General features: G+C 36.4%; 2 protein-coding genes across 7 annotated transcripts in view; both read right to left on the minus strand.

Annotated features, from left to right (window-relative positions):
• Window positions 1-11152: 11152 nt before the first annotated feature.
• On the minus strand, window positions 11153-26282 carry LOC107661690 (GTPase IMAP family member 4-like). 3 transcript variants are annotated; one of them, XM_016451419.1, is made up of 4 exons: window positions 26272-26282; window positions 14355-14473; window positions 13290-13376; window positions 11153-12406 (listed from the first exon to the last, which is right to left on the minus strand). In XM_016451419.1, exons 2-4 carry the CDS (start codon window positions 14392-14394, stop codon window positions 11595-11597), a joined length of 939 nt encoding a protein of 312 aa, XP_016306905.1. In that variant the 5' UTR covers window positions 14395-14473; window positions 26272-26282; the 3' UTR covers window positions 11153-11594. The 3 variants fall into 3 exon arrangements, with proteins under 3 accessions (XP_016306905.1, XP_016306904.1, XP_016306906.1); XM_016451418.1 differs by lacking the exon at window positions 26272-26282 and having other exon boundaries at window positions 14355-14504; XM_016451420.1 differs by lacking the exons at window positions 13290-13376; window positions 26272-26282 and having other exon boundaries at window positions 14355-14504.
• LOC107661689 (rap guanine nucleotide exchange factor 6-like) overlaps window positions 19105-26477 on the minus strand; it is a 108545-nt gene continuing 101172 nt past the window's right edge. For all 4 annotated transcript variants that reach the window (XM_016451415.1, XM_016451414.1, XM_016451413.1 and 1 more), the window contains 3 exons: window positions 25301-25743; window positions 22220-22462; window positions 19105-20227 (listed from right to left, as the gene is read on the minus strand). In XM_016451415.1, the coding sequence (XP_016306901.1) occupies window positions 20205-20227; window positions 22220-22462; window positions 25301-25743 (709 nt within the window). In that variant the 3' untranslated portion in view covers window positions 19105-20204. The remainder of the gene's footprint in view (window positions 20228-22219; window positions 22463-25300; window positions 25744-26477) is intronic.

A 26477-nucleotide genomic window follows, 5' to 3' on the forward strand; every position in this document is an offset into this window, starting at 1 on the left:
CCCAACTTTGGGTCAAATATGGACTAACCCAACTTTTGGGTTAAAAATGTAATTAAAAAATTTAACCCAATGGTTGGGTTAGTCCATATTTGACCCAAAGTTGGGTTGAAACAACCCAGCATTTTTTAGAGTGTGTATATATACTGTATATACTGTATATATATAATATATATATTATTTTATGCTAATAAATAAATAAATAAATGGATCTCAGTATGAACTTTTTTGTCCTTAATTGTAACTATTTTATTTTATGTATAAAATAGATTTATAAATGGAAATAACAACAAAATATTAAAATTCCAATAAAAACGCACATTTTTGGAAAAAAATATGCTGTTTGCATTAACACAGCCATGTGTTAATGTCATTTTTTTTTTTCTTTTTTCTTTTTTTTTGAAAAAACAAGGCATAATGGTTAACACGGATGTATTTTCATCACATCTTCCTCTTCCAAACTAGACAATGCCTGTCTTCATCATGCAAGCCAGTTTATTGGCCAGCATACTCCAGACTGACTCATTTGAAATGGGCCGTGAGGTTTACATTAGGGAAGACACCTTTACACAGAGGAGAGGAGACAAAAAATACAGCAGCAATGTCCATTAGCCAACCTATCAATCATTTCCCACTGGGATCCTCTTCAAACTGCTTTATTTATAACTCCTTCTGAGGCAGAGTTAAGAATGGATGAGCGCTTACGGAGAGCGAGCTGTGAGGATGCCATTTACATTTGTGACCATTAGGATTCACAAGATAACAGAGCCATTCCATGTGTGAGAACAGCCTTTCTGAGAAATTAAGATGAGTTGTAAATCACAAGGACAGGTTACTTCACGAGTGTTGATATTTTGCTCAGGTGAATATGTTTTCCTCAAATGTAAACTCAAATGAGAGGCAGCAGATAAGAGTGGCTAATGAAATTCCTCTGTGGAATAACAGATAAGTGGAGCATACAGCCGCGCACACAGAAACCTGTTCTGTCTGCCATTAGTCTGCCGGTTAGTCCAATTAGAAAAAGACAAAAGATGATCATAGTGCTTTATAAAAGCTGATTAACATTCACGTCCTAGAAAGAGCACAGTTACGCGTTATTGCATCACTAGACAAAGACGCAATAATGACTACTAACTGAGAAACATGATGTCCGATCATGCAGTTTTTTTTTTTTTATTATTGTTTGTCTGCATGACTTCTTCATTTCATCGGTGCATCAAAGCACATATGAGCCCTACAGAATTTTTCTCCAACAGCAATATATATAAAATACAAACAAAATAAAAATATACAAAATACATGATATAACTATATATATATATTTATGTATACATGCACACTCTAAAAAATGCTGGGTTGTTTCAACCCAACTTTGGGTGGAGCATACAGCCGCGCACACAGAAACCTGTTCTGTCTGCCATTAGTCTGCCGGTTAGTCCAATTAGAAAAAGACAAAAGATGATCATAGTGCTTTATAAAAGCTGATTAACATTCACGTCCTAGAAAGAGCACAGTTACGCGTTATTGCATCACTAGACAAAGACGCAATAATGACTACTAACTGAGAAACGTGATGTCCGATCATGCAGTTTTTTTTTTATTATTATTGTTTGTCTGCATGACTTCTTCATTTCATCGGTGCATCAAAGCACATATGAGCCCTACAGAATTTTTCTCCAACAGCAATATATATAAAATACAAACAAAATAAAAATATACAAAATACATGATTCAGGAGAAGCATTACTGCAATATGGAGAACTCTTCTGTACAGTCAATTCCTCAAACAGATCACAGTAATAGGCCACATTAATATTTTGCTGGTGTCATTAAAATGTACTCTCCATTTACAGTTGCTCTAAAACAATGGTTTTTTTTGGTTTTTTTTATCATTTTGGCTGTGTTAATGCAATTCTAATATTTCATCCTCATTTTCTTTCATAAATCTATTTTACACTAAGCACAAAACATATTTCCACTCAGGACCTTAAGAACAAAAATGTCACCACTGAAACCCAATAAAACTGCAATATTTAATCCCAGTGTCATTTAAGCATAAAATCATGCATTTATTGTTAATAGGCTTTCATTCTATTGGCAATTTTCCACACAATGGCGTCACTTTTTGAGGTTGGGCCTATAGACAAAATTGTGTGTGTATGTGTGTTATCCAAGAATAATATAATAATAATAATAATCTGCTTAGCATTTAGTATATGGAAAATATTTTATTTGTGTGTGTGTGTGTGTGTGTGTGTGTTTTAAGAAAGAACAGTGACATTATGTGAACAAACTGGCAATAAGGGATCAAATATTTTTTGGTAGTTATGATCAGGACTGATGTCGGTAATAAAAAACTATGTCAGTGAAAGCGGAAAAAAATTAATGTATAATATTTTTATGACAGTTTTTTGACATATGTTTTTGTCCTCTAAGGACCTCTGTGACTTTGATCTTGCAGCATTATTGAGATGCTCCATTAAATCTCACAGGTTCACTATTATCTTCAAAATGTTCTGCACAAGCCACTGCTAAAAACTAGCTGATGTGATATTAAACAGAGCTCACATCCAAAATATTCAGACTTTGTCTCGTCAGTTCAGTAAGCATAGATAAGTCAGCTGCGATGCACAAATCACTGGTGTGTACTTGCTAAACGTCACAAAACACAGCTTCAAATATTACCACATAACACTGTGACCCAGTTCTCCAATGCAATTTGATGAAATCAGGATCTTAACAGGGTTAATAGCACTGGCTGTGTAATTAACACATAGAGCTGCAATTTGAAGTCCACAACTGCCTTACATGGTGGTGTAACAGACCCTCAAGTGACAGAACGGCTGCTCTTTATTTCGTACAAGATCTGCTTGAGTGTTAGTTTGGAGAAAGCCAAAGAACTCCACTGCTGCCAACCGATAAACATGGTGGAAATCAATGACAGTAAGCTGCCATCTTTTGGGACTCATTAAGTTTAACGGTTGCTCTGCGTGTTGTGTAACAGCGAAGGGAAATTTCTAACGACTGTAAGAACATCTGCTGAAGGCGGTGGATTTTCATACGGAGTTTCTCTAGTATACAGGAATCACGCGTCTGAAAGCATTGCTTTTAGTCAAGTATATTGTGAAGCCACACTGAAATAACTAATCAACTCTCTGAAAAAAAGGTACAAAAGCTGTCAGGGGCGGTACTTTTTCAAAAGTACACTTTTGTACCTTTCAGGTGCTAATAGGTAAGCTTTAGGTACTAATATGCATCTTTATGGTACCAATATGCACACTTTATATACAAAGGTGTACCTTTTGAAAAGGTAATGTCCCAGTGACAGCTTTTGTACCTTATTTTCTGAGAGTGAAACATACAGAGATAGAAGTTAGAACTCAAGAAAGTCTATGCTCTGCATTAAAAAGACTAAAATGTGACTTAAATTACATTTATAAAAGACAGAAGGCAATAAACATTGGGCCAGTGTTAAATTATTTTAGTCCAGGGACGTCTGGTACTGTGAGCAAGGCTCAGATCCATTATTTTTTGCCGTATGTTATCCTGAGCCAGACACTGTTATGTCTGAAGTATATGTAAGGTTACTGTGTGTGTCTCTGGTTTCGTGAGGTGAACAGCATCACGGTGAGCCGCAGTCATCAAACGCACCACCGCAGAAGTTCAGCGGTGTCAGGCCCCCGGTTCCATGTGTTCTCAAAGTTATCACATTCAAACCTCTCTTCCCTGCGTGTCCTGCGATAGAAAAGAACAGACCGGGAGAAGAGCATCTACTGAGTAAACAGCGTGAGACTGAGCTGTAAATGTCCTCTCACGTCTCCAGTCCAGACATAAACACAGGATTCAGTGTTTCATCAGACAAGCACAGAGCAGATTGTCATTTACTCTAGGGCTGGGTTGATAATATCAGTTTATCAATCTTCATTTTGATGAACCAGTATTGATTCTCAAATCCTAAAATCTATCTTCGATGAGCATCCATTAGAAAACAGTCGCCAGACATGCGGCTATACTGCAATGTGCTTGTGCAAAAATATTTTATGTTTTTTAAAGACGTTTCTTCTGCTCATCAAGGCTCATCGTGCATTTATTTGATCAAAAATACAGAAAAAACTGTACAATTTAAAAATAACCATTTTCTTTTAATATACTTTAAAATATCATTTATTTCTGTGATGCAAAGCTGAATTTCTTCAGCCATTACTCCAGTCGTCAGTGTCACATGATCCTTCAGAACTCATTTTAATGCTGATTTATTATCAGTGTTGGAATCAGTAGTGCTGCTTAATATTGTATAACCCTTTGATGGATAAAAAGTTAAAAAGAACAGCATTTATTTAAAATAGAAAACTTTTTAAATAGAAAATTCAGCTTTGCTTCACAGAAAAAAATATATATATTTTAAAGTATATTAAAAGAGAAAACCATTATTTTAAATTCTAATAATATTTCACAATATTACTGTTTTTCTGTATTTTTGTTCAAATAAATGTAGCCTTGATGAACAGAAGAGACTTAAAAATATAAAAATATATAAAAAATCGTACTAATCCCAAACTTTTGAACGACAGTGTACACAGTTAGTTTGCACTCAGAAATGGGCGTGTGCCTAATGTATGACTCCTGTGTGTCACTGTAATTGGTTTTAGCCTGATCACAATTATCATCCATTAAAACTTTACTAACGAGACACTGGTTTGATTTATTCAGCCCATACAGACTAGTTCTGACTTTAGCAGTGCCTTGTTAGGGGCGATAAAATAATTCCTTTTCGAAATGGATTTGAGGACACTGATTGGATAAATTTTGTCATACTTTGAACATGTTTATTCTGTATCTTAAATCAACTGCTATAGGCCCGCCTCACCCCAGAACTGAACTTGAGACATGTGAAGGCATAGTGGACATACTGTATAAGGAAAGCATATGTTTTGCACAGGTGATTTTCTATCATATTATATTATATAATTTGTGAAGTGAAGTGACATGTGGCCAAGTATGGTGACCCATACTCGAGCCCTAGCGCCCGCTATATTGGCCAGCTGCCATTAATTGTCTAGATTCATAATAGTGTTTCTTTCACAGCCCAGCCTGTCTGCCTTTCTGCTCTGTCTCACTGCTCAGGTGAACAACACACTTTCATTAACCCTAAACACAATCACACAGACACAGATCTGTGCTTCAAACATCCATCTGTCTGTGTGTGTGTGTGTGTGTGTGTGTGTGTGTGTGTGTGTGTGTGTTGTGTGTGTGTGCGTGCGTGCGTGCGTGCGTGTTAGTTTGATTTTAGTCTGTGAATTTCAATCTGATCTGTTCCAGATTTCATCATTCAAACTTATTTATTGAGTCTTTCACATGGTTTATAGTTTCTCATAGATTTAAACAGGGCTTGCTGATGTCTTAGTCTTTTCATTTATGCTTGTTTCCCTTGTATTTTATTGCTGTAACTGTTATTGTGCAACACTTTGGCATACAGTCATTTTCACATGCTGTACAAATAAATAGACTTGAAATTAGGTGAGTAAACAGTGCACACACACACCCATTGTTTTTCTATCAGGTTAGGTAGATAGGTTATAGATAGGTTATCCATAATCTAACACAATCTGATCCCTAAACATAACCCTCAGAGGAACCTGTGCAAACAACATGATCTGACTGATTTATAAGCCTTTTAAACTAATGATGTCCGGCTCACTAGTCAGTGTTCAACAGGTTTTATTATATCACTGCAGACATTTTTGAATAATGAGAATGTTTTGGTAAATGTAGACACACACACTAGAGTTTCTCTATGCTTTATAAAGGGATTGGACAGCATAATGTGAACACCCATTATTGCAGGGGTTAATAAATGCAGGCAAAAGTGAAACAAATGCTGCAATTATGTTTTATTTATCTTTTGGTTGACTATATTGTGTAGTTTTTATATTAGTGTAATTCTATAAAAAAGGACAAGTCATATGAGCTTGTTTAGCAGGAGCGTCTGTAACAGCCCAATTATTTGGTGTTTTCAGAACAACGTCTTTAGGATTATGATTGAGTACACAAAGCATGACTTCATCAGAGAAGAAGAAAAGTGAATGATAGGGACCGTCAATCACTAGGAAGGACTGTGGCCAAACAACACAGAGCTACTGCAGCAAAGTGATGACAACATTCACTGTGAAGACCCTGTGTCCACAGAAATCAACCACAGAGAACTGAGCGAACATCACTGAAAGAGCTGCAACTGCTAAAACTTTCATCACAGACACCAATGCAAAATGGGGAAAGATGGAGTCATGATTATAAAACCTGGACAGTTTGAGCACCAAGATATAAATCAGCTGAGTATTATCAAACCACTGTGGAAGAATGAGAAGCAGATTCCCTCCTCCAGTATCTCTGAAACAACTGGCAGATGTTTTATAGGCAACATTCAACTATTCAGAAGCTCTATGAACTTATTCTAGGAAGGTTTGAAGCTGTATTAATGGCAAATGGCGGTAAACTACCTTAATAATGAAATACTGCATACTTCCCATGTGCAGATATTTTTATTTCAGGATGATTATTATAATTATTTTAAAGAAGCCTGTTTGTTTAAGTTTTTATGGGGGCTTGTTTGCGCAAATATGCCATTCAAAAGTTTTGGATTAGTACGATTTTTTAAAGAAGTCTCTTCTGCTCATCAAGGCTGCATTTATTTGATCAATAACAAAAATATTATTATAACTTAAAACAATGGTTTTCTATTTTAATATACTTTCAAATATAATTTATTCTGTGATGCAAAGTTGAATTTTCTCTTTAAAAAAAATTATATTTTAAATAAATTCTGTTCTTTTTAGCTTTTTATTCATCAAAGAATCCTAAATAAAACGGTTATAAAAAAGATTAAGCAGCACTACTGATTCCAACACTGATAATAAATCAGCATTAAAATGATTTCTGAAGATGTGACACTGAAGACTGGAGTAATGGCTGAAGAAATTCAGCTTTGCATCACAGAAATAAATGATATTTTAAAGTATATTAAAAGAAAGAAAACTATTAAAAGAAAATGTATATTGCTAAATATTAATAATGTTTCACAATATTACAATTTTTTCTGTATTTTTGATCAAATGGGCCCTACATGCAGTCTTGATGAGCATAAGAAACGTCTTTAAAAACATTAAAAAAAAAAAAAAAAACCTTACTGATCCCAAACTTGTGAACGTTGGTGTACATGTGTTACACACATTTGTTTTCTTCAGGTTTAAGCTCTGAGAGTCAGTGTGGGGAAACACAGGAGCTTCAAGAATGAATGGACACTGACACCTAGTGTTTCTCTGTGGAACTACGATCAATTGTCTGCTGCACTTCAGATGTTCTTTAAAACTGATTCTTTTTATTTACTTTCTCAACACATGTTTGTTTGTTTATGACAGGGTTCCTCACCCCTTTGATTAAACTCATGCACCTGGTGTTTTTTGAAGCACGATGAGAAGGTGTCTCTGGACCAGAAAACCCAAAGGAGTCCCCAAGACCTTGTTTTTGGAACTGTTCCTATTACTTCATCCAGTAGGCTTTCAACTTTTACTCAGAGTCAGAGTCAGAAAGAGTTTTACTGCCAACTCTATTGATTTTTACTGTGCGTGACGACATGTTGACTGTTCCAAGACTGTTGGCCTGTCGAAGAACTGAGATCGGCTCGATTTGAGAAAGGGCTAAAGATTTGAGCAGATTAAAAAAAAAAAACACTGGGTGGATTTTTATCATTTTAGGGTGGTTGTGTACACACACTGCCAACACACATTTCAGTTCAAACAACTTGGAAAAGTGCATGTAGCATCATATTACCCCTTTAAAGGAAATTTACCATGTTTTATGTGAAGTTCCACAAACCATGCTCACGTTAACATACAGAATATTTGTGGATGATTAAACTTGTTGGCACAGTGGTGTATAATTGTAGTATTTTCTTTGCAGTAATAATAGTGTGTCATAGGAAGATATATGGCTGCAGCGCACAGTCGTGCATTCTAATCATATTCGCTGTGTCCGAAACTGTATACTTCTCTAATATATAGGCAAAAAGCAGTAGGTGAACGAATAAGTACGTCCAAATCCTTAGTTTTCATAAAAGAGTAGGCTACTATTTCGGACGTGTGTATACTAAAGTTTTTTCCAAACATGCCTACTTGCCTACTACAGTAGGAGAAAACAGTACGTGAAAAGAGTAGTAGGCTATGTCCGAAACCTCATTATTCATAAAAGAAGGCGAGAAATCCTCGGATGTTCTACTGCTTTTGCCCAGATTCTGAAGTGCTCATTGATGGATACTTTCTATCCCAGAATGCCACAGAAGAGGATACGTCATAATCGAACAGCGACAAGGGTGTTTTCAAATGTGAGAACTAGAAAACCAAAAACCTTGTGTTAAAATTGCATTTGTTGAACTACTGTAGATTGTTGAATTGTTGAAGGTGTAAAGATGCTAGACAGTACAGTATATTTGTGATTTTGCTGTAAAACACGTTTTATTATGTATAGCTAACAGGGGAGCTCCAGTAAGTACACGTACATCTCCAAAGTGGATTTACATAAACCATATACTTCTTTAAGACGCTAGGAAAATGTTATATCTCAAACACCAAACCAGCACAGATGTTCGTTTTTGTGGCACAAATTAATGGCTTTGGTGATAATTTGTTTTTATGGGGTGCCAACACCACGGAGGTTACTAAATGTCTATTTAACATCTGACAGGAAAATCTTTGCTAAGTATTGCAGGTGAGCACATCACAACATGAAACAGACATCTGAGTGAGTTACATGTATGTTATTATGTAGTAGAATTCACTGTTGTCAACACTGCTTACATTAGATGAAGGTAAGCGATGTAAATAAACAAATTTACTAGGGGTGAGTAGTCAAAGATTCGATGCGTTGAGAGGAGGAGCCTGATTCGACTACCAATCTCACAGTTGAATCTTCGTGTGTTATGAAACGAGGATCATGCCATTTTGGCTATATGGTGGTGTTCAATGTCTGATTTCACATAGAACTACTGTTTTTCTCCCAATAAGTTAATATACAGCCCGTTATGATAATGCTGTAAATAAAAATGTGAAAAGAAAGAAGCTTTTAAGCTTTCCATGATCCGTGACCGACAGAGGAGCATCTTGGCGGCAGGGATTTAAATCTTTAAGCTTTATCGTACTTCTCTATGTAACAAATGTCATGATATTCTTTGTAAAGCTGAGATTCTAATGCTGTAAAGCAACTCTAAAAAGAGGACAGTTGTATCCTTTAAAATTCTTTCAAATATTCTGATTTGCTGCTCAAAAAAAAATTTATTATGTTGAAAACAGCTGAGTATAATTTTTTTCAGGTTTATTTGATGAATATAAAGTTCAGAAGAACAGCATATATCTGAAATAGAAATTTTTTGTAACATTATAAATGTCTTTTTATAGAAAAAATTATACTGACTCCAAGCATTTTAATGGTATATGTATAATGTTACAAAAGCTTTTTATTGCTTTATCGTACTTCTCTATGTAACAAATGTCATGATATTCTTTGTAAAGCTGAGATTCTAATGCTGTAAAGCAACTCTAAAAAGAGGACAGTTGTAAAGTTTTTATTCCCCCCAGTTTAAGTTAGTACATTGATGATTCAGTTCGGTTGAATAATTGTGAAAAGTTGATCAATTATGTAATGTGTTCAAGCAGGGCTGGACTGGGACAAAAAATCGACCCTGGCATTTTTTACCTCTATGAACACAATTGACTTGGCCAAAAAATCGCTGGGGACGAACTTACGTTTTATTAAAAAGTGTTTACGTATTCTACACTCATGGCGTGCACACACATTAGGATAGGTTAGATGCCTGCCTCCGCTGCGAGTCCCTATCAAGCACTTTACAGATTCAACTACTCTCTTCTTCTCCTCCTGCCTTGCTCTTTGGCCCGCATCACTCACCGCAGAGCAAGCCTGTTCTTGATAATGCTGCTGTGAAAACGTGGGAAATGCTGACGAGGAAGAAGTTGCGGTGATACGATCTTTATATCGGCGGTACAAAATACTTCATCGCTCCATCTATAGCGCATTGTGATTGGATGTTTACGCTTCAAGTCATCTATAAAGCAGCTTTAGAGAAAACGGCTTGTCCAGCTCAGCTCTGTTCCATCCAATAGTGTCTGTGCGATCTAGTCCCTAATATTGCCAAATATTAAGTGTCCCCACTAAGCAAGCCAAGAGGAGACAGTGGCGAAGGTCATTAATACAATTTGTAAAGGAGGTTAGGGTTTAGAAAACATCTGGCTTGAGTCCAGCAGGGGTTTCTATAAGAACACAGAGTCCAGTCATTCCATATGACCACTTTATTTATCCATTGAAGCAGGTAGAGCTAAGATGAGCAGGAAGTGCATCGTGTGTGTGTGTGTGTGTGTGTGTGTGTGTGTGTGTGTTTTCTAAACAAGAACAGAAATACAAAGTTGAATAAAAATAAACCATACTTAAGATGACACAGTCAAAGACACACTATATAAACAAACTTACATTGCTCACGCATTGCTCATTACACACACATTTTACAAATCAGGCAACTCCAAAGGCTCTCAGTCTTTGTGCATCAATGCAGGCATTTATAAATTAGGACCCATTAGTATATGGCTGCAGTAATTGGCTAATTAACAGAGTATAAAGGTCAATGAGTAGCTAATTAAGGAGGAACCAGGACTAATGCTGCATATCTAGTCTTGTCAAGTCAGTTTGCTCGGAACAATATGGTGATTTTACTTTTTTTCCATAAAATTCAACGATTTTTTTAAACTTTACATCTACAAAATGATGAATAAAGAATGTGCGTCATTGTGTTTTTGCTTTTTTCTGTTTTTATTCAATTTATGAAGGTGATGTAAACTGAATCATTATATGTTCTTTGGTAATTATACAATAATATAATATTTTGTATATGTAACATATAGTTATATTTTACATTACAAAAAATTAATCATTTTATTTATTTCGACAAATTTACCATCAATACAGATGCTGCATATTTAGTCTTTGGATGCGTCCATTGCATCCGACACGTTTTCTCACTGATACGCCCCCAACTCAGAAACTCGGGGCTTAAAGAAAATTTCGAGTTTCCCACTAGTAATAACGACTTTGTGGTGGTGTTCATGTGCATTCAACTTGTAAATACGATCTATCCGACATGACTTGAACGCAGCATAAGCAAGTGAAGTTGAAGCGTATTAGAAAAGTAAACAAAAAGAATTGCAATGCCAAATAAACTTCAATACAATGACAAAAATAATGAAAACATTTAATACAATGCTTGCAAAAATTTTACAAACAACTCAGTCCCTCTATTAAATCTGCATGTGCTTGCAAAGAACTGATTAGACATTTAGAAACGGCATATTAATATTTGCGACATTTATTTGGACTGGCAAGCATAGAGATTTGACAGGAAGCGAAGCAGGAGAATTGTGAAAAGGACCACAAGCAAGGACTCAAACTCGGGTAGCACAACTGTGCCACATGATGTGCTCCCCACACAGCTATCGGAAGAATATTTCTTTTCTTTTTTTGTCATTTAGAGTAACTGTGCGTTACAGTTTCAAGCCTGCTTTTGCTGCTCCTAATACTGCTGCTCCTACTGTTGCTGCTGCTCGTCCTGCTACTGCTGCTACTGCTCCTGCTCCTCCTGCCACTGCTACTGCTACTGCTCCTGTTCCTGCTACTACTGTTGCCCCTCCTATTACTGCTAGTGCTTTTATTCCATAACCTTTAGATCTTTGTTTCTGAGCCTCCCATTTAATTTCATCCTGGGCTTTTCTATACGTCTCGTTAGTGTAGTGCTGTCCTCCATTCTCCTTCACCATCTTCTCGATCTTCTCCAGCAGTTCAGTGACCTGAGAGCGGTTCTTCATGTCTTCATTATTGAATAAATGATATCTGTCACCACGCTCATTAACAAGAGCCTTGAGATCATTATTTTCACTGATATAATCATCTAATGTTTGTCCCTTCAGCTGATCTCCTCTAGTGAACAGAATGATTGTGTATCGAGTAGCTTCTTCTCCAAAGTTCTCCTGAATCCATTTCACTGTGTTTTTCTCCTCATTTGTGTATCTCGCGTCCAGTCTCATGACCAGCAGAAATACATGAGGACCAGGAGCAGACATGTAGACACACTTAGCTATTTCAGCTTTCAGTTGTTCTTCACTCATGTACGTATCAAACATTCCTGGAGTGTCGATCACTGAGATGATTCTGTCCTCCACTGTTGTCAGATGTCTTTGACAATGACTAGTAATAGACTTAGATGACATACCACTCTTAAACACAAAGTCGCCGATGATGGTGTTTCCTGCTGAACTCTTTCCTGATCCAGTTTTACCCAACAGCACAATCCTGAGATCTGATAAAGAGAGAGGAATTTAAGATGTTATTTACACTTCAAAAGCTGATAACTTCACATTTGCCTTTGCTCACTATGGGGCCTCGGCAAAACTCCAGGGGGCCTCAAGAAGATTTAAAATGACTAAAATAAGACAGAACAAAAATATATAAAATAAGTTAATTAGTGAATTTTTTATATAAAATAAGTAACATTGTTTTTGTCAGACTCTGGTCCGTGTTTTGTGTGTGTTTTGCTCCCCATGTGCCTTCCTTGCCCTTGTTTGGTTTTTCCTGTTCCTGTCCCTGATTAGATCTTCATTTGTTTCCAGCTGTGTTTTATTAATTAGCTCGTTTTCTCCAGTGTTCTTAAGCCCTGTGTTTCCCTGTCTCTAGCGTTTGCTGTCAAACGTCTGTTCCCCATGCTACATGTGTGTTATGCCTGTATGTGAGTCTTTATTTGGATTAATAAAGATTGCTCCCTGTGAATTGCTCCGACTCTTCGCTGCCTCGTTCCTGACACAGTAGCAGTAGCCGAATCGTGACAGTTTTCATAATTAACATAATTTAATTAACATTATTTACCCCCTCAACAACTTTTTTTCCATCGAAGAACCAGGGTCCCCATCGTTTTGAATAACTTGTACATACTGTATGAGGTCACCTAATTTTAAAAGTGTAATATCTAAAACTGGAAAAGTCATGGAAATTATATACCATGGTAACGGTACACCAGGATAGTCCATAACCAGGTGTTGGGTGGTTCTTTGCCTACATACCATGTTTTTGTTTGCCTCCAATTAATGCACACCAAGTCATAGATTATCACTTACATACATATATCATTTACCTTTTTACTTAATCTCTCAGAATTAAAAGGAACAAAAAAATGGCTTAATATTTACCAATGTTTGAACTTTCTCTAGCAATCTGTTGTATCAGTCCTTTCATCTCTTCCTGCCTTTCCATCTGTTTCCTGAGATGTTCCTGGTCTGAGAAAGAGAACATGTCACTTTAAATCGCTGTGACTGTAAATGCATTACTGCTATAGCTGTACATTTCAGATACTTTACTTTGGACAAAATGAGAACCATTTCTGGCCAGTTGGGGAACATAAGTTCAGTTACTTCCTTGTTCTTGTTTCTGATCATTATGCTTAAAATGACTGTGCCTTTCTCAAGAATAAATAAATAATAAATTAATGAGCGAATGAATAAATAAAAAGTGTGCTTATTTAATGTTATTACATCCACAGTAGCTATGTAATGCATTTACTATGTATTTTGTTGAATATCAGTAACATTGTTAGAACACTCAGTTGGACTGAATGGTACAGCTTATTCATGATTGTAAATATTTGACCTGTATGTTTGTTATACTGTGTATTCAAATGCATACACCCTTCTTTCATCATTTCACCTTTCCATGATTCAGTGCTTTCATTAACCCATAGCATAATATAGGTGAATCATTCTAAACCCTAATACAAATTAATTTAAATTAATATAAAATACAATTGAAGTTAAATAAATAAATAAATGAATAAACTGGCCTTTACATATTGATGCCATTATTATTTGTTTTAAATACTGTGCTGAGAGTGTTAACCTTACTGATTATCTTCGATTACAGCATAACAAAATGAACAACAGAGAAAGAAAGGAGCGCTTCACTCAAAACTAGTTTTTACTTTTTAAAAACAAGAGGCAAAGGGCAGGAAAACGTCTCGCGTTTTTTAAACGTTTAACTTGTTTTAATTTAGTTTGGTGGTCTAAAACTTCTGCGTCGTGTTGCTTTTTTTATTGTGATCCTTGAAGGCAACGTTCGTCTAGAATAACACTGGAAAATCAGCAGCGCACTGAAACTAGTTCTGTGTACACTGCAAATACGCACGTAGGCCTAGTTCTACACACAAAATGTCTCCGTTGGTTTTGCATATAAGTTTAATGAAAGCATATCTTTTAACTGACCTGAATGTTCACTTGCAGATTTTCTATGCATGTCGTCCATACTTTCGCCGCTTCTGTATATTTTCTCTCTCTCTCCTTGCTGTGACCTTGCAGTAAACTATACGCAATGTTTACGTTCACTTTCACATTTAACGCAGTGGGTGGAGTGAAAAGAAGACACGTCACCAGTCAGTGTATGTTGGCTCGTGAGAAGGTTTTTCAGTGAGAGTAAACAACATGGGTGTATGATCGTTTGAAGAAGTTACTTTGTATGTTTTTGTAAGCTATTCTGCCATGTAGCCTACCGTATGAGAGCCAGGTGCATTTTGAAGGCCTCAAGGCCAAATTAACTGACGGTGTAGGCCTTATGGCCTACCTGACTGCACTTACGAATAGACAATACAGAAGGAAGTACTGGAGAAGGGAGATGCTACAGGATGAGATGGTGTGGAAATTGATAATGTGTGTAAAACTCATTAAAACCCTCAAATGTAATCTAAAGATCTGCTCTAACGAATGTTAGATCATGTGAAAACAAAATATTGAATTCTGGAGAACATTGCCCATGTCAATGGCAGGAAGGATCAACTCAGTGAAGATGGTAGTACTCCCATGATTTTTTTACATTTTTCAGTCACTCCGTCCTGGCTTACAATGGAGCAAGCATTTTGCAATAGGACATCTCTTGCTGCTCTTCTTAATAGTCCTATTAGAATTGACCCGGCCTTATATGATAATCACTTTATTATAAATAATGCGCTGAAAATATGGCAACAGATTAAAGCCTATTTAAAGGTTCCCGAAATGTACCTAGATAGTCCTATATGTCAGAATCATGCCTTCTCTCCTGGTTTGCTTGATTCAGGTTTTACACAATGGGAGAAGAATGGCATTCAAAGAATAAAAGATCTGTATATAGATGGGACATTTGCCTCATTTGAGCAATTAAAAAAAAAAACTTTAACATCAATATTTCAAGATAGATACTTGCAAGTTAGAGATTTTGTGAAAAATCAGATGTCAAATTTTAATGTTATGACAGAACACAGCGTACTTGAAGAAATTAATACGTTTAATCCTTTGCATCGGGGAGCTGTGTCATGTTTCTATAGTATTCTGTTAAAACATGAAGTAGTTGATGAAGCCCAAATTAAGCAGGCCTGGGAGATAGAATTAGGTTTAGAGATCGATTCAGACAGTTGGGAAGAAGGCCTTGAGAACATACACGCCTGTTCAATTAATGTAAGGCATAATTTAATTTCCAGATTTCAAAAGTCGCGCATGTGCAATTTAATTTAAGAGAGTAATAGAGGGGGGTTTTTTTGTGCATGAGGTGTGCATTGCTCAAGAGGGGAGTAAAAACCTGTGGATACTGCTTTTGAAGTGGGGGTGCCAAGGGAGAATTGGGGAGCCTCTTTCAGGTGGGTTAGAGTGGCCCCAATAGTGGCCCCCACAGAAGAAGGGATGAATTTGCAGGCGTTCATGAGCTGAGGGAATAGAGAACTGTTAGTCGTAGGGCCAGTGTTTGTTTTGTATTGTCTAAATGTTGAAAAAGTGAGTTGTGTGAGTGATATTAATTGTCTTAGTGTTAGGAGCTAAGTGTGTTGTAGGCTATTAATCATTTGGCTGAGGTACTAACTGCGCTGTGTTGAGCTGTGCATGCAAATTAATGTGTTGAATGTAAATGTTTTTGTCTGTTTGTGGCTTCTATGGTATGGAACAAAAAATGTGTAATTGAGTGAAAAACCAGATTGTGGCATAGATGAATTCATCCTTTGCTGGGAATAATAGAGGAGAATAACAGTAATCTTCAAGTAATCTAACAAGTTGGTAGCTGATGTAGTGATTTTGCCCACCTAGGGAGGCGAAATAATGTAGTGATGGGTACTCATGACACCGATGACGTTATGATTTTTGGATTTATGCACAGGAGTGCTTGCTGTTGAAAGGAGCTGCACAGGGTTGTGTAAGGCTCTCTGTATGGGCTGATGAGGCAGATGTCCCTTTCCTATCCATGATCAGATTCCAGTCTGACCGCAGCAGTGAGGGACGTGATGGACGGCAGAGACAGGTGAAGGTGGACTGCTTCATCAGAATAAAGCTGCAGAACTGGAACAGCTGTGTTGAGATGGCTGTAGGATGTGGCTTCACCGTCTGTAAATAGCTTACATGATTGTTAGAACAAGAAGTTTGAATAAAGCTTTGTTTATGTGTTGTTCACTTGTATGTATTTATTGTGATGCTTACTTTTATTCATCCTTTTAGTCATTTATTCTTGTTTCCTATTGTTGTCAGTAAATAAACTATAATTATTTCATTCATTCATGCATTCATTCATTGCTTGACTGAAAATGGACATCGGTTGCATTTGTCTAACTAGTAACTAATAGCTGTAATATGACAAAGCAAATTACATGTTGCCTGTTTTACTAAAACGTCATTTTCAGTAGGCTATAAAAAAGTAATGTAATTAATTATTGGTCAGCATATTTTATTATTAATGTGAGTATAAGTGTTGGGGTGGGCTAGCATTCTGGTGCAATCTTAATTTTTTAAGTAATAATAATACCTACATTTTTCAAGTTTAGAATCCACAATCTTTTTCAAAGGCGAGATCCTCAAGCAGCTGCCCGACATCTCCTTTGTGCAGACATTGCTCTCGGATTCTTTTTGTAAGTAGGTTATGAACACGTATCTGCATTGTTGGCATGCTAGTTAATAGTTGCGTGTATCTTGCTGAATCAAATAATACCCAATTTCCCCATATTGGCCATTTTGGGTGTCAGCTATTTTGAATTTAGCGTAAAATGCTGTATTATGTGAACGAATTATTAGCAAATCTTTACGAAACTCTGTAAGTGTCAGCGGGACCATACTCTGAAGATAGCCTACTCAAAAAGTATTGGAACAGTGCAACTTTCTGGGCAAGATTTATAATGAAATTTCAAGAAATGCTAATAGCTTTTGAATAATTTTGCCAATTTGAATGAATCTGGTCTTGATAGATTCCTTGGATCATCCCGAGAGCACCGATACCAATTATGCCATATTCGGTCGAATTCACAAGTACGCCATGTTGAATTTCTTTGCAAGCCTACTTTTTCGAACTCCTTCTATCTGTCTGTCTGATTTTCACCAAAATTGGCTCAGATCATCTTCAATCCATGCCGGCAAAAAGTGATCAAAAGGTTTTCGATAGACCAAACCGTTTTGGAATAACACACCAATGAACTTTTTGGCATGACGCCAAGCTGATTCTGAGGCTGCAACTCTTCAATGCTTTGGCATATTAACACAAAACCTCTTATGTGTTATTGTCATCTCACACTGACAACACCATAATAATTTGATAACAGTGCCACCTATTGGTCAAAAGTGATAAGCAGGTACATTGTATTACTACTAAAGGTATTAGTGATTTTTTCAGCCATTCCGACTATAATAATGTAAAAAGGTCTCTGTCCAGTCCACATCATCTTTAAGGTGTCTAGTATTAATATATGAATTCCCATATATTCAGTTTTGTTGAGTGTTGTCACAGAATGAGTAAACATACTGACGGTCACAATAGTGACCGGTGGGTTCACAATGCATTTAGGTATAAATATAAATCCAATTGCAGTTGTTAGTGAAGGTTGCGCTAAACTAAATTAAAAGTTAAAATGTTACAAATTAAGTTACAATATTGGTGTATTAATAACGGTGTAATACTGGCAGCACTAATATAAAAATTTGATGATATATGTTACAATAAAGTAACAATTTTGAAATATGTTGATGGTTGTATTTGTTTTTTATCTCAGTATTACTATCAGTGTTGTAGAAGGGTTTTTATGCATAATAGTAACCCTAGAATGTGATCAAACTGTTTAAAATAGCTGGGCTAAGATATATAACAATTTTTAGAAATATATTAATATAATAATTCAGTATACACATTATCCCACCGGTCACAATTGTGACCCACCATAAAACACAATTTTTCAAACACTTTTCCAAAGAATTTTCAAAAAATAATTATTGATTATTTCAAAGTGTTACTAATGACACATCATTTGCATATTTTCATGTCTGGGACAAATTTGGGATTAAATTGGTTAATTGCTGCTTTCAGCTTTATTTACTGTACAATTATTATTAGTAGTAATATTAGTTTTATTGTTGTTGTTATAGAAACCATAAAACCATGGTAATGAGGAGCATGGTTTTTGTCATGATCTTACTAATACTTCATAATTTAACTCTGGATTCAAGAATTACAGTAGCTTTTCAACTACAACTACAAAGGAGAATTTAATAGTTCTAATAAACATTCATTTAAGTAAAATAATAAGAACCTGCAATATAATGTCATATTAATATTGGTAAATGCATTTGCAGTTTATTCAAAAATATATATTTATTATTTTCCGTCCTTTATTTATTAATAAATTATTTATTCCAATTTAGATGTTCTAACCCCAGCAAAACATTAATGGAGGATCATGTGGGCCGGATCATCTAATAGTAAAACTATTCTAAGTGGACAACTTATTATGCTCAAAAGTTGCTGCTGTGTTGATGTTGGATCATCTTCAATCACGCTGGTTTAGCTCCAGTGCCGCTGAGACACACCAAATACTGACAAAATATGAAATTCTCATGTTTCAGGGTACTTATGAACAAATAGTACAAAGATGAAGCGGTTTGCAATGATGGTCTGCAGCAATCGATCCAGTAACACTGAACCCGTAACATTCCTAGCAGAGTTTAGAGAAACAAATAACTTCTGCCCGGTAACAGGAGCAGCCACAACCCCAGATTTATTTCAACAAAATAGTGAAAATACAGTTTCTATAGTGGACTCTCTTCTCAGCTGTACATGATTGGAAACATTCATTTACAACAAAACATACGATAAAAAAAAAATGTATGCTTATATATCATTAATACAATCAATGCTGTTCGTAGCAAAACAACACGCACTAAAAAATAACAAAAAGAAAAGCATCTGGGTCCAAACAGGTAAAGTAAATGATAAAAATGTAATACTCCAGTTATGTCCCTTAATATAATACATTTATTTGTTTCATTTCAACCCTATACATCTAAGGTTTAGTTAATGTACAAATGTATCTTTTTGCTTACAGAGAGCAACGACTATTAAACCATTTGCATTCTATACAAAATGTCCCGTCCAAAGAGCATGAGCTAACAAGGAATGAAAATGCACATCTAGCATATAAATATATTTTCCCTTGACAAGCAGTATCGATGTCACTAACTATGTACAATGACAGGAGTAGCAAATCCAATAGCTGAGACTGTACAAATCAGACGACGCATCCGCACCATCCTTATTGCGTAAAAAACAGGCAGCGCAGCACGATGCGCATTTCAGCGAGAAGAAACACTGTAAACTGAGAATGTGTGTAAACACGTCAGATGCTGAAATCAAGCGTCGCCGACGAACCGTCCTGATCTCACAAAGCTTGTTCAACTTCACAAACAAACCAGAAGAGTGTGCATCGTTAAAGTACCATATAGGTTTGTCTCTGAAGCATATTTGATCTGGGTTGGATGCAAGAGGTGCTGCATGCACACGGTGTGATGCTCTATCAAATCTGTTTTCTCCGAGAGGAACTGAGCGGATGGTGAACAGTGCATGACAGGTGAGTGAAAAATAAGACGTCAGCTTAAGGAAACGTTTGGAGAGACGGAGGCGGCTTCTTCACCGGTCACTGAAAACGTCCGTCTCGAGTTGGTCGATGATCAAGAATAGACTTGTTTTGTCGTTGAATGACCTCAAAGATGCTGCAAACCTGAAGAGTACCTTCTCTGGCACGAACCTGGAGTGTAAAGCATGAGTGTCCGTGAAGCGCCGACGTCCGGTCAAACAGCAGAAACCTGCTCATCTGAAACACACAGGAGGACAAGCAGATGAAGTTGAGTTCAAACCATCACTGCTTCATCAACACTGACTGACGGCAACGCTATTCACACTCGATGGCACTAAAACGCATCCAGGCCACATTTCACCCCAATGTAAATAAAGATAAAGGACTTTTAGTTTGTGTAAAATAAAGCCTATTTTGTACGATGACTGGCTCATTCAGTTGGATTGTAATGAGTTTGTGCACTTGCTGAAGAAAAACTTATTGTTTAGGGTCCGTTTACACAGAATGCGCTTTTTCCATTCTAATGCGCTACTTTTCTATAGTTTTTCTATGTAAATGCGCTAGATGGACGTGTATGACTGTCTCACGTCTTTTGCAGCGTCTCGCACATAAAGTTAAAAGAATTTAAACTTTTACATGCAGCGCCACTCATCAATGTCAGTTGGAAGACCCCAGAGGCGGAGCAAGTGTTGCAAGCTTTTGTTTACAGTAGCAAGTTGGCATTACAACTGTTTTTAGACGCAAAGGCGCTTTCTGTGTGAACGGCCCCTTACACTGTAAAGCATTTCTATATCACCGTAGTAGGTGAATAATATATTAACAAACCCTTCTGGAAAACCCTTCAAAATAAAGATAGGAATAAAACTGTAAAGTTTGGTGTACGTAAGTACTGCTGAAGTGGAGATTTCTGGCTCAGGAATCTTTTAAAGATATGTAACTGAAAACTAGAGACGCAAACAGATGAAGTGCATTAAAATAAACTCCCTGCAGTCACTAATTCTAGCCCTTAAAACTCAACGTTGTTAATCAAACTGACATTTTTAAAGTTTTTTTCCCCAGTGAAAATAATTGCTTTAAGCCTGAAAATGGCTTGAATGTAACTCTACACCCTTACCTCATTGAGTCATGAATATGCAAATTAGCCCTGCTTCCACCCAATCACTCCAGCTCAGACTACCTTCTCCACTTTCACTCAGTTAACTGTAGTATTGGCAAAATTGCATTAATTCAGCCATATACAGTATGTTTGAAACAGAAACTGATTCTGAAGAAGAGGCAGAGTGAATTATCCTAATTTACAAGTCCATGTATCAGAATTGTAATGCATTTTATGTACCTACAATAGCAGAAATGTAACATAATTAGCTTGACTACAGCTAATAATGTGTTGCTTCAAACCTTGATTTTCACCAAAGGGGGTCTTTAATTCTTTCCCCGCCATTGACGGAATTTTCCAGCTTTCCGTGTTTTTACTGTATACAGTAGGGGGCGCTATTACGCATCTTCTGAAAGAGTGCTGAATCTCTGGATCAAAACACGACGAAGAAGCAGCAGAAACAAGCGATCACATATATAAGCAGATGCATACGTAAAATAATGCGATCATTAAACAGCATATAAATCAAACCTGTCTAACGGACTGTGTTTAGGACTATGAAGCTTTGGGGGTGTTGATGGAAGCAATCAACTCCATCTGTGTTTTGATCATCGTTATTTCTCAGCTTTTGGTGCAAAATGTTTTTTTTTATGAAACACCCACATTCAAGTGTTGATTTAAAAAAAATGCATGAAGCTAGAATAAAATGTTTTAGGGTTTTTTTAAGAGCAGAGGCTCTGTTCTTTCTTTTAACATTTTGCATGTTCAGATATTCATAAAACAAAATATTCTGGTGGCCATGAAAATTTTATGAAAATGATAAAAACTGCTGCCTTTAAAAAAATAACGCTGGCAGGGAAAGAGTTAAAGAGGTATTTTAGTTGCTTTCTTTCCATTAGTCTGAAACAACACATTACAAAAATCCAAATAGCCCAAAATCAGAAAATTGACCAATGCATAGAAAAACAATGTAGTGTCCTGCCTTAATATCAGCATCACAAAATATACTAGCGTAATGTAAAAGTAGTCAAAAATCATATTTTTGTAGTGTAAGATACCATTTAGTTGTTCGGATTGAGGGGTGAAATGTGAGCCGGACGTGTTTCTCTGGCCTGCAGGGTTTGAGCACATACCCTCCTCACTATCAGCGTGAGAATGGAGAGTAACACTGGGCAGTCTGGACAGGTTGGGCTCGGCGAGGCTGTGTCGCAGCTTGCACCTCTGCAAGGCCACGCTATACTCGGGCGGCTTTACGTGGGTCGGCCGCGAGGCTCCTCCGTCCTGCGCGTTGCCCAGCGTCAGGCCCTGGTAGCCCGGCGGAGTTGGGGGCGGCGCTTTGAGCCTATCGTCTTTGCAGGGTGACGTTACACAGTACACTGGCAGGAAGCAGGCGGAGAGGTGCAGGAAGTGACGTGATGAAGGGGAAGGAGCACAGAAAGAAACAAAACACACACAGACACACATACACAGACACAAAGCAAACATTAATGAATGAAAAGGGGTACGTAAATCAAAAAGACGTTCACTAAGACACTGACACAGCTTCACCAATCACAACACAAGCAGATTTGCATTAACCCTCAGCCGCTTGACACAAACAGGGCACAAAACACTTCCTCTTCTGCAGTAAAATATGTTTCTGATAGAAGAAAATGAAATAAATATAATGTAAAAACGACACGGGGATGTGTCATAGGGTCGTGGAGACTAGTAAGTAGTTTATAGCTACTGATAATGACATTCAATAATATAAATATAGTTGTTTAATCATGTGTGTTCTTGCTGACAGGACTGAATAGATACAGTCACTCTAGGATAATCACTTCCTGTGTGGCACAATTTATAGAATGTTCCATTTTTTTCAATGGGTGGAATTTTGTGTTAACAGCTGAATGCTTTTGGCCATTAAAATAAGTGAATAAAGAATCATAGTCTTCTATTATGATGGCTAATTAAATGTAGAAAATGTTAAACACATATGTGACCCTGGAGCACAAAAGCAGTCTTAAGTCGCTGGGGTATATTTGTAGCAATAGCCAACAATACATTGTATGGGTCAAAATTATTATTTTTCTTTTATGCCAAAAATCATTAGGACATTAAGTAAAGATCATGTTCCATGAAGATATTTTGTAAATTTCCTACTGTAAATATATCAAAACTTAATTTTTGATCAGTAATATGCATTGCTAAGAACTTCATTTGAACAACTTTAAAGATGATTTTCTCAATATTTAGATTTTTTTGCACCCTCAGATTCCAGATTTTTAAATAGTTGTATCTCGGCCAAATATTGTCCGATCCTAACAAACCATACATCAATGGAAAGCTTATTTATTCAGCTTTCAGATGAGGTATAAATCTCAATTTCTGAAAAATTGACCCTTATGACTGGTTTTGTGGTCCAGGCTCACATATTAGACTTTTAGACAACTGGCTATTTTTATCTTAACACATCAAATCGTATCTTCACTGATGCTTTCTGATGCAGTAATTGGTTCTTCTCGCTCACAACAATACCGACCATTATCTGAATCATTAATTATTTTTGAACACTCACCTGTGACAACCGATCATATTTACATCAATGCTTTTTGAGAATCGCTTCCTCTCAATTTAAACAGAACCGACCGACATTTGACTCTCTTTTGTCTCTGATGATGAAACGTGTGTCCGGATCACTGCGGCACGCATATATGTGTTAGACAACACTATAAACAGGGATGCACATCAGTTTTTCAGTCTGGTTTTCATGAGAGCACCTGGAGATTTGATTTGGTGCTCACACTGCACATAGTGTGACCAATTAACTATAAAACCTTTAACTATTAAAAAATAATAAATCTAGTAATAAATTAATAATAAATAATACATTTTAATAATATAAAAACTAAATAATAAATAAAGTGTGATAATACTATTATATTTTATAATAAAAAGTGAGTATTAAATAAAAACACAATTATTTTATAGCAGGCTACACTTAAAAAATACAATCCTAATATTTAAATTTTTATATTTATTCATTCATTAATTCATTCATTTATTTGAAGTTTCATCCTTTTCAAACCTAAAACAGGCAAGCTTTTTTTTATGTGCATCCCTGACTATAAATACAATATAGCTAGATCTAAACCCAGCGGATCACGCGTATCATCGTTAAATATCGTCATATCACCTAGTACTAAAACTCGCTCTGTTAAAGCACTGAGGCATTATAGACACAACAGTATGACTTTCTGTAAAGCTGTTATGAAACCATGTGTATTGTGAAAAGCTGTATACAAATACATTTGACTTTGTCACACTATTATTTATTATTTATTCGATTATTAAGGAAAGAATTGGAGGAAAAGAAGCAATGTTGCTGGTGATTTTGCTTTGGAACCTTCAGAAAACTTTAAATCAGTTTTTCTCTAAATTGACTTTGCTGACTCTATCGACTTCAAACTTCAGATTCCAACAAATCATACATCATTTGAAGGTATTTTCATGTAAAAAATATGTAAAAATAAAAATAACTCATTTTTGAAAATGTGCTCATTGTGACTCATTTTGCCAGAAATGGTCACACATTTCACTTTGATTAAACGCATCACATGGTTACGTGACACCAGTTTGTGCCCTATTTGTGGAAAGCGCAGGACATCCTGGGTGAATCTTTCTACTGATTTAAGTGTCCTAGAAGCATCAAGACACAAGTGAGCCAGAAGAGCTGCACATTTGTGACCCTGGACCACAAAACCAGTCATAAGGGTCAATTTTTTTAAATTTAGATTTATACATCATCTGAAAGCTGAATAAATAAGCTGAATAATTGTCCTAGGAGAGGACAATATTTGGCCGAGATACAACTATTTGAAAATCTGGAATCTGAGGGTGCAAAAAAAATCTAAATATTGAGAATATCGCCTGTAAAGTTGTCCAAATGAAGTTCTTAGCGATGCATATTACTAATCAAAAATTAAGTTTTGATATATTTACAGTAGGAAATGTACAAAATATCTTCATGGAACATGATCTTTACTTAATATCCTAATGATTTTTGGCATAAAATAAAAATCTATAATTTTTACCCATACAATGTATTTTTGGCTATTGCTACAAATATAACTGTGCTACTTATGACTGATTTTGTGCTCCAGGGTCATATTTATCATCTAACGGGAGGACAGTGAAATCTGCTGGTGTCACGCGCAGAAGCCGAAGCTCACCTATGAGTCCCTTCTCCGTGCTGGACGTGATCGTCTTGTACGAAGCGTCTGTGCTTTGCTGATCTTGCGTCTTGCGTTTGATGGTGCCGTAGCTGCCCTCGTAGGTGTCCGACAGGGAACTGGAGGACGTCCAGCTCTGTCTGGACTGACTGAGCTCAGATCCGTCTCTGGAGCAGCTGTCCTCTGGCAAACCCGGGCCGATCTCCACCTCGGCGATCGGGCCGCCCATGGGCGTGTGGCGATGGTTGAGCAGGTCCAGAGCTCGCTGGCCTGGAAGAGTCTGGAGGTTGTCGTGGGAGTTACTAGAGCAGGAGGTCCAGCTCCCGCGGCCGCTGTCGGCCAGCTCAGAGACGGAGGTTTGCTCGGGCACCGTCAGCTCCTTCGCGCTGCTGGAGAACATGAAGCTGGTCTCCCTCACGACAAGGTGTTGAGCTGAAGATGAACTGGGATGAAAGAAAAGCACAGTGACTAAACATACATCGCATTCAGCTGCAAAACATGGTGCACGTTTAAAATATTCTCTAGATGTTTTATTCAATATATGCTGTACACATGAATTCAAATTGGTTTACATACTAATTTATCAATACACACAAATTAGCATTTGAGTGATATTAGATGATAATCATGTGTTTAAAGAAAGGCAATTAAAAGATTTTGTGTCATTACAAGTAAAAATTTGTTAAATTTACATTTACATTTAAAAGCAGATGCTTTTATCCAAAGCAACTTACAAATGAGGACAATAGAAGCAATAAATAAATAAATAAATAATGTTCCCATCCTTCCTGTGATGGACAGAGTTTACATTGAATTAAATGGCAGATACAGTTTGTTGTGTAACCAAAATACCAATAATATCCAGAAAAAAAAGAAACTATGCATAATGTGGTACTTTTAATCATAAACAAGCCCAGGACTATTATTTTGAAATGCTTTACTACTTTCAACTGCTATGACTTTTGTTATACCATTTAACAGAGTTTATGAAGATAAATTTAAGACCATAGTAAAAATTTTAAAACCAAGTAAAGAAAATGTAAGAAATAAATCGAATGGAACACAATATGTCAGTATGGTCTCTAAATGTCAATGTCTTTTATTAGCAATCCTTCAAAGTTTGAAAATACAGTTTTCAAAAGATCTCCATTACTTTTTAATTAATTTGACAAAAAAA

This window comes from Sinocyclocheilus anshuiensis, unplaced genomic scaffold (genome assembly GCF_001515605.1).
Source record: "Sinocyclocheilus anshuiensis isolate Anshui unplaced genomic scaffold, SAMN03320099.WGS_v1.1 scaffold207, whole genome shotgun sequence".
Taxonomy (NCBI): Eukaryota; Metazoa; Chordata; class Actinopteri; order Cypriniformes; family Cyprinidae; genus Sinocyclocheilus; species Sinocyclocheilus anshuiensis.

Excerpts from the sequence above, each read along its gene's own strand:
- LOC107661690 (XM_016451419.1), bottom strand. The coding sequence starts at position 14,394 with ATGGACGACATGCATAGAAAATCTGCAAGTGAACATTCAG. Across the intron at positions 13,377-14,354 it reads ATCTGCAAGTGAACATTCAG|ACCAGGAACATCTCAGGAAA; the intron begins GTCAGTTAAAAG and ends TCTCTTTCTCAG. Across the intron at positions 12,407-13,289 it reads TAGAGAAAGTTCAAACATTG|ATCTCAGGATTGTGCTGTTG; the intron begins GTAAATATTAAG and ends TCTCTTTATCAG.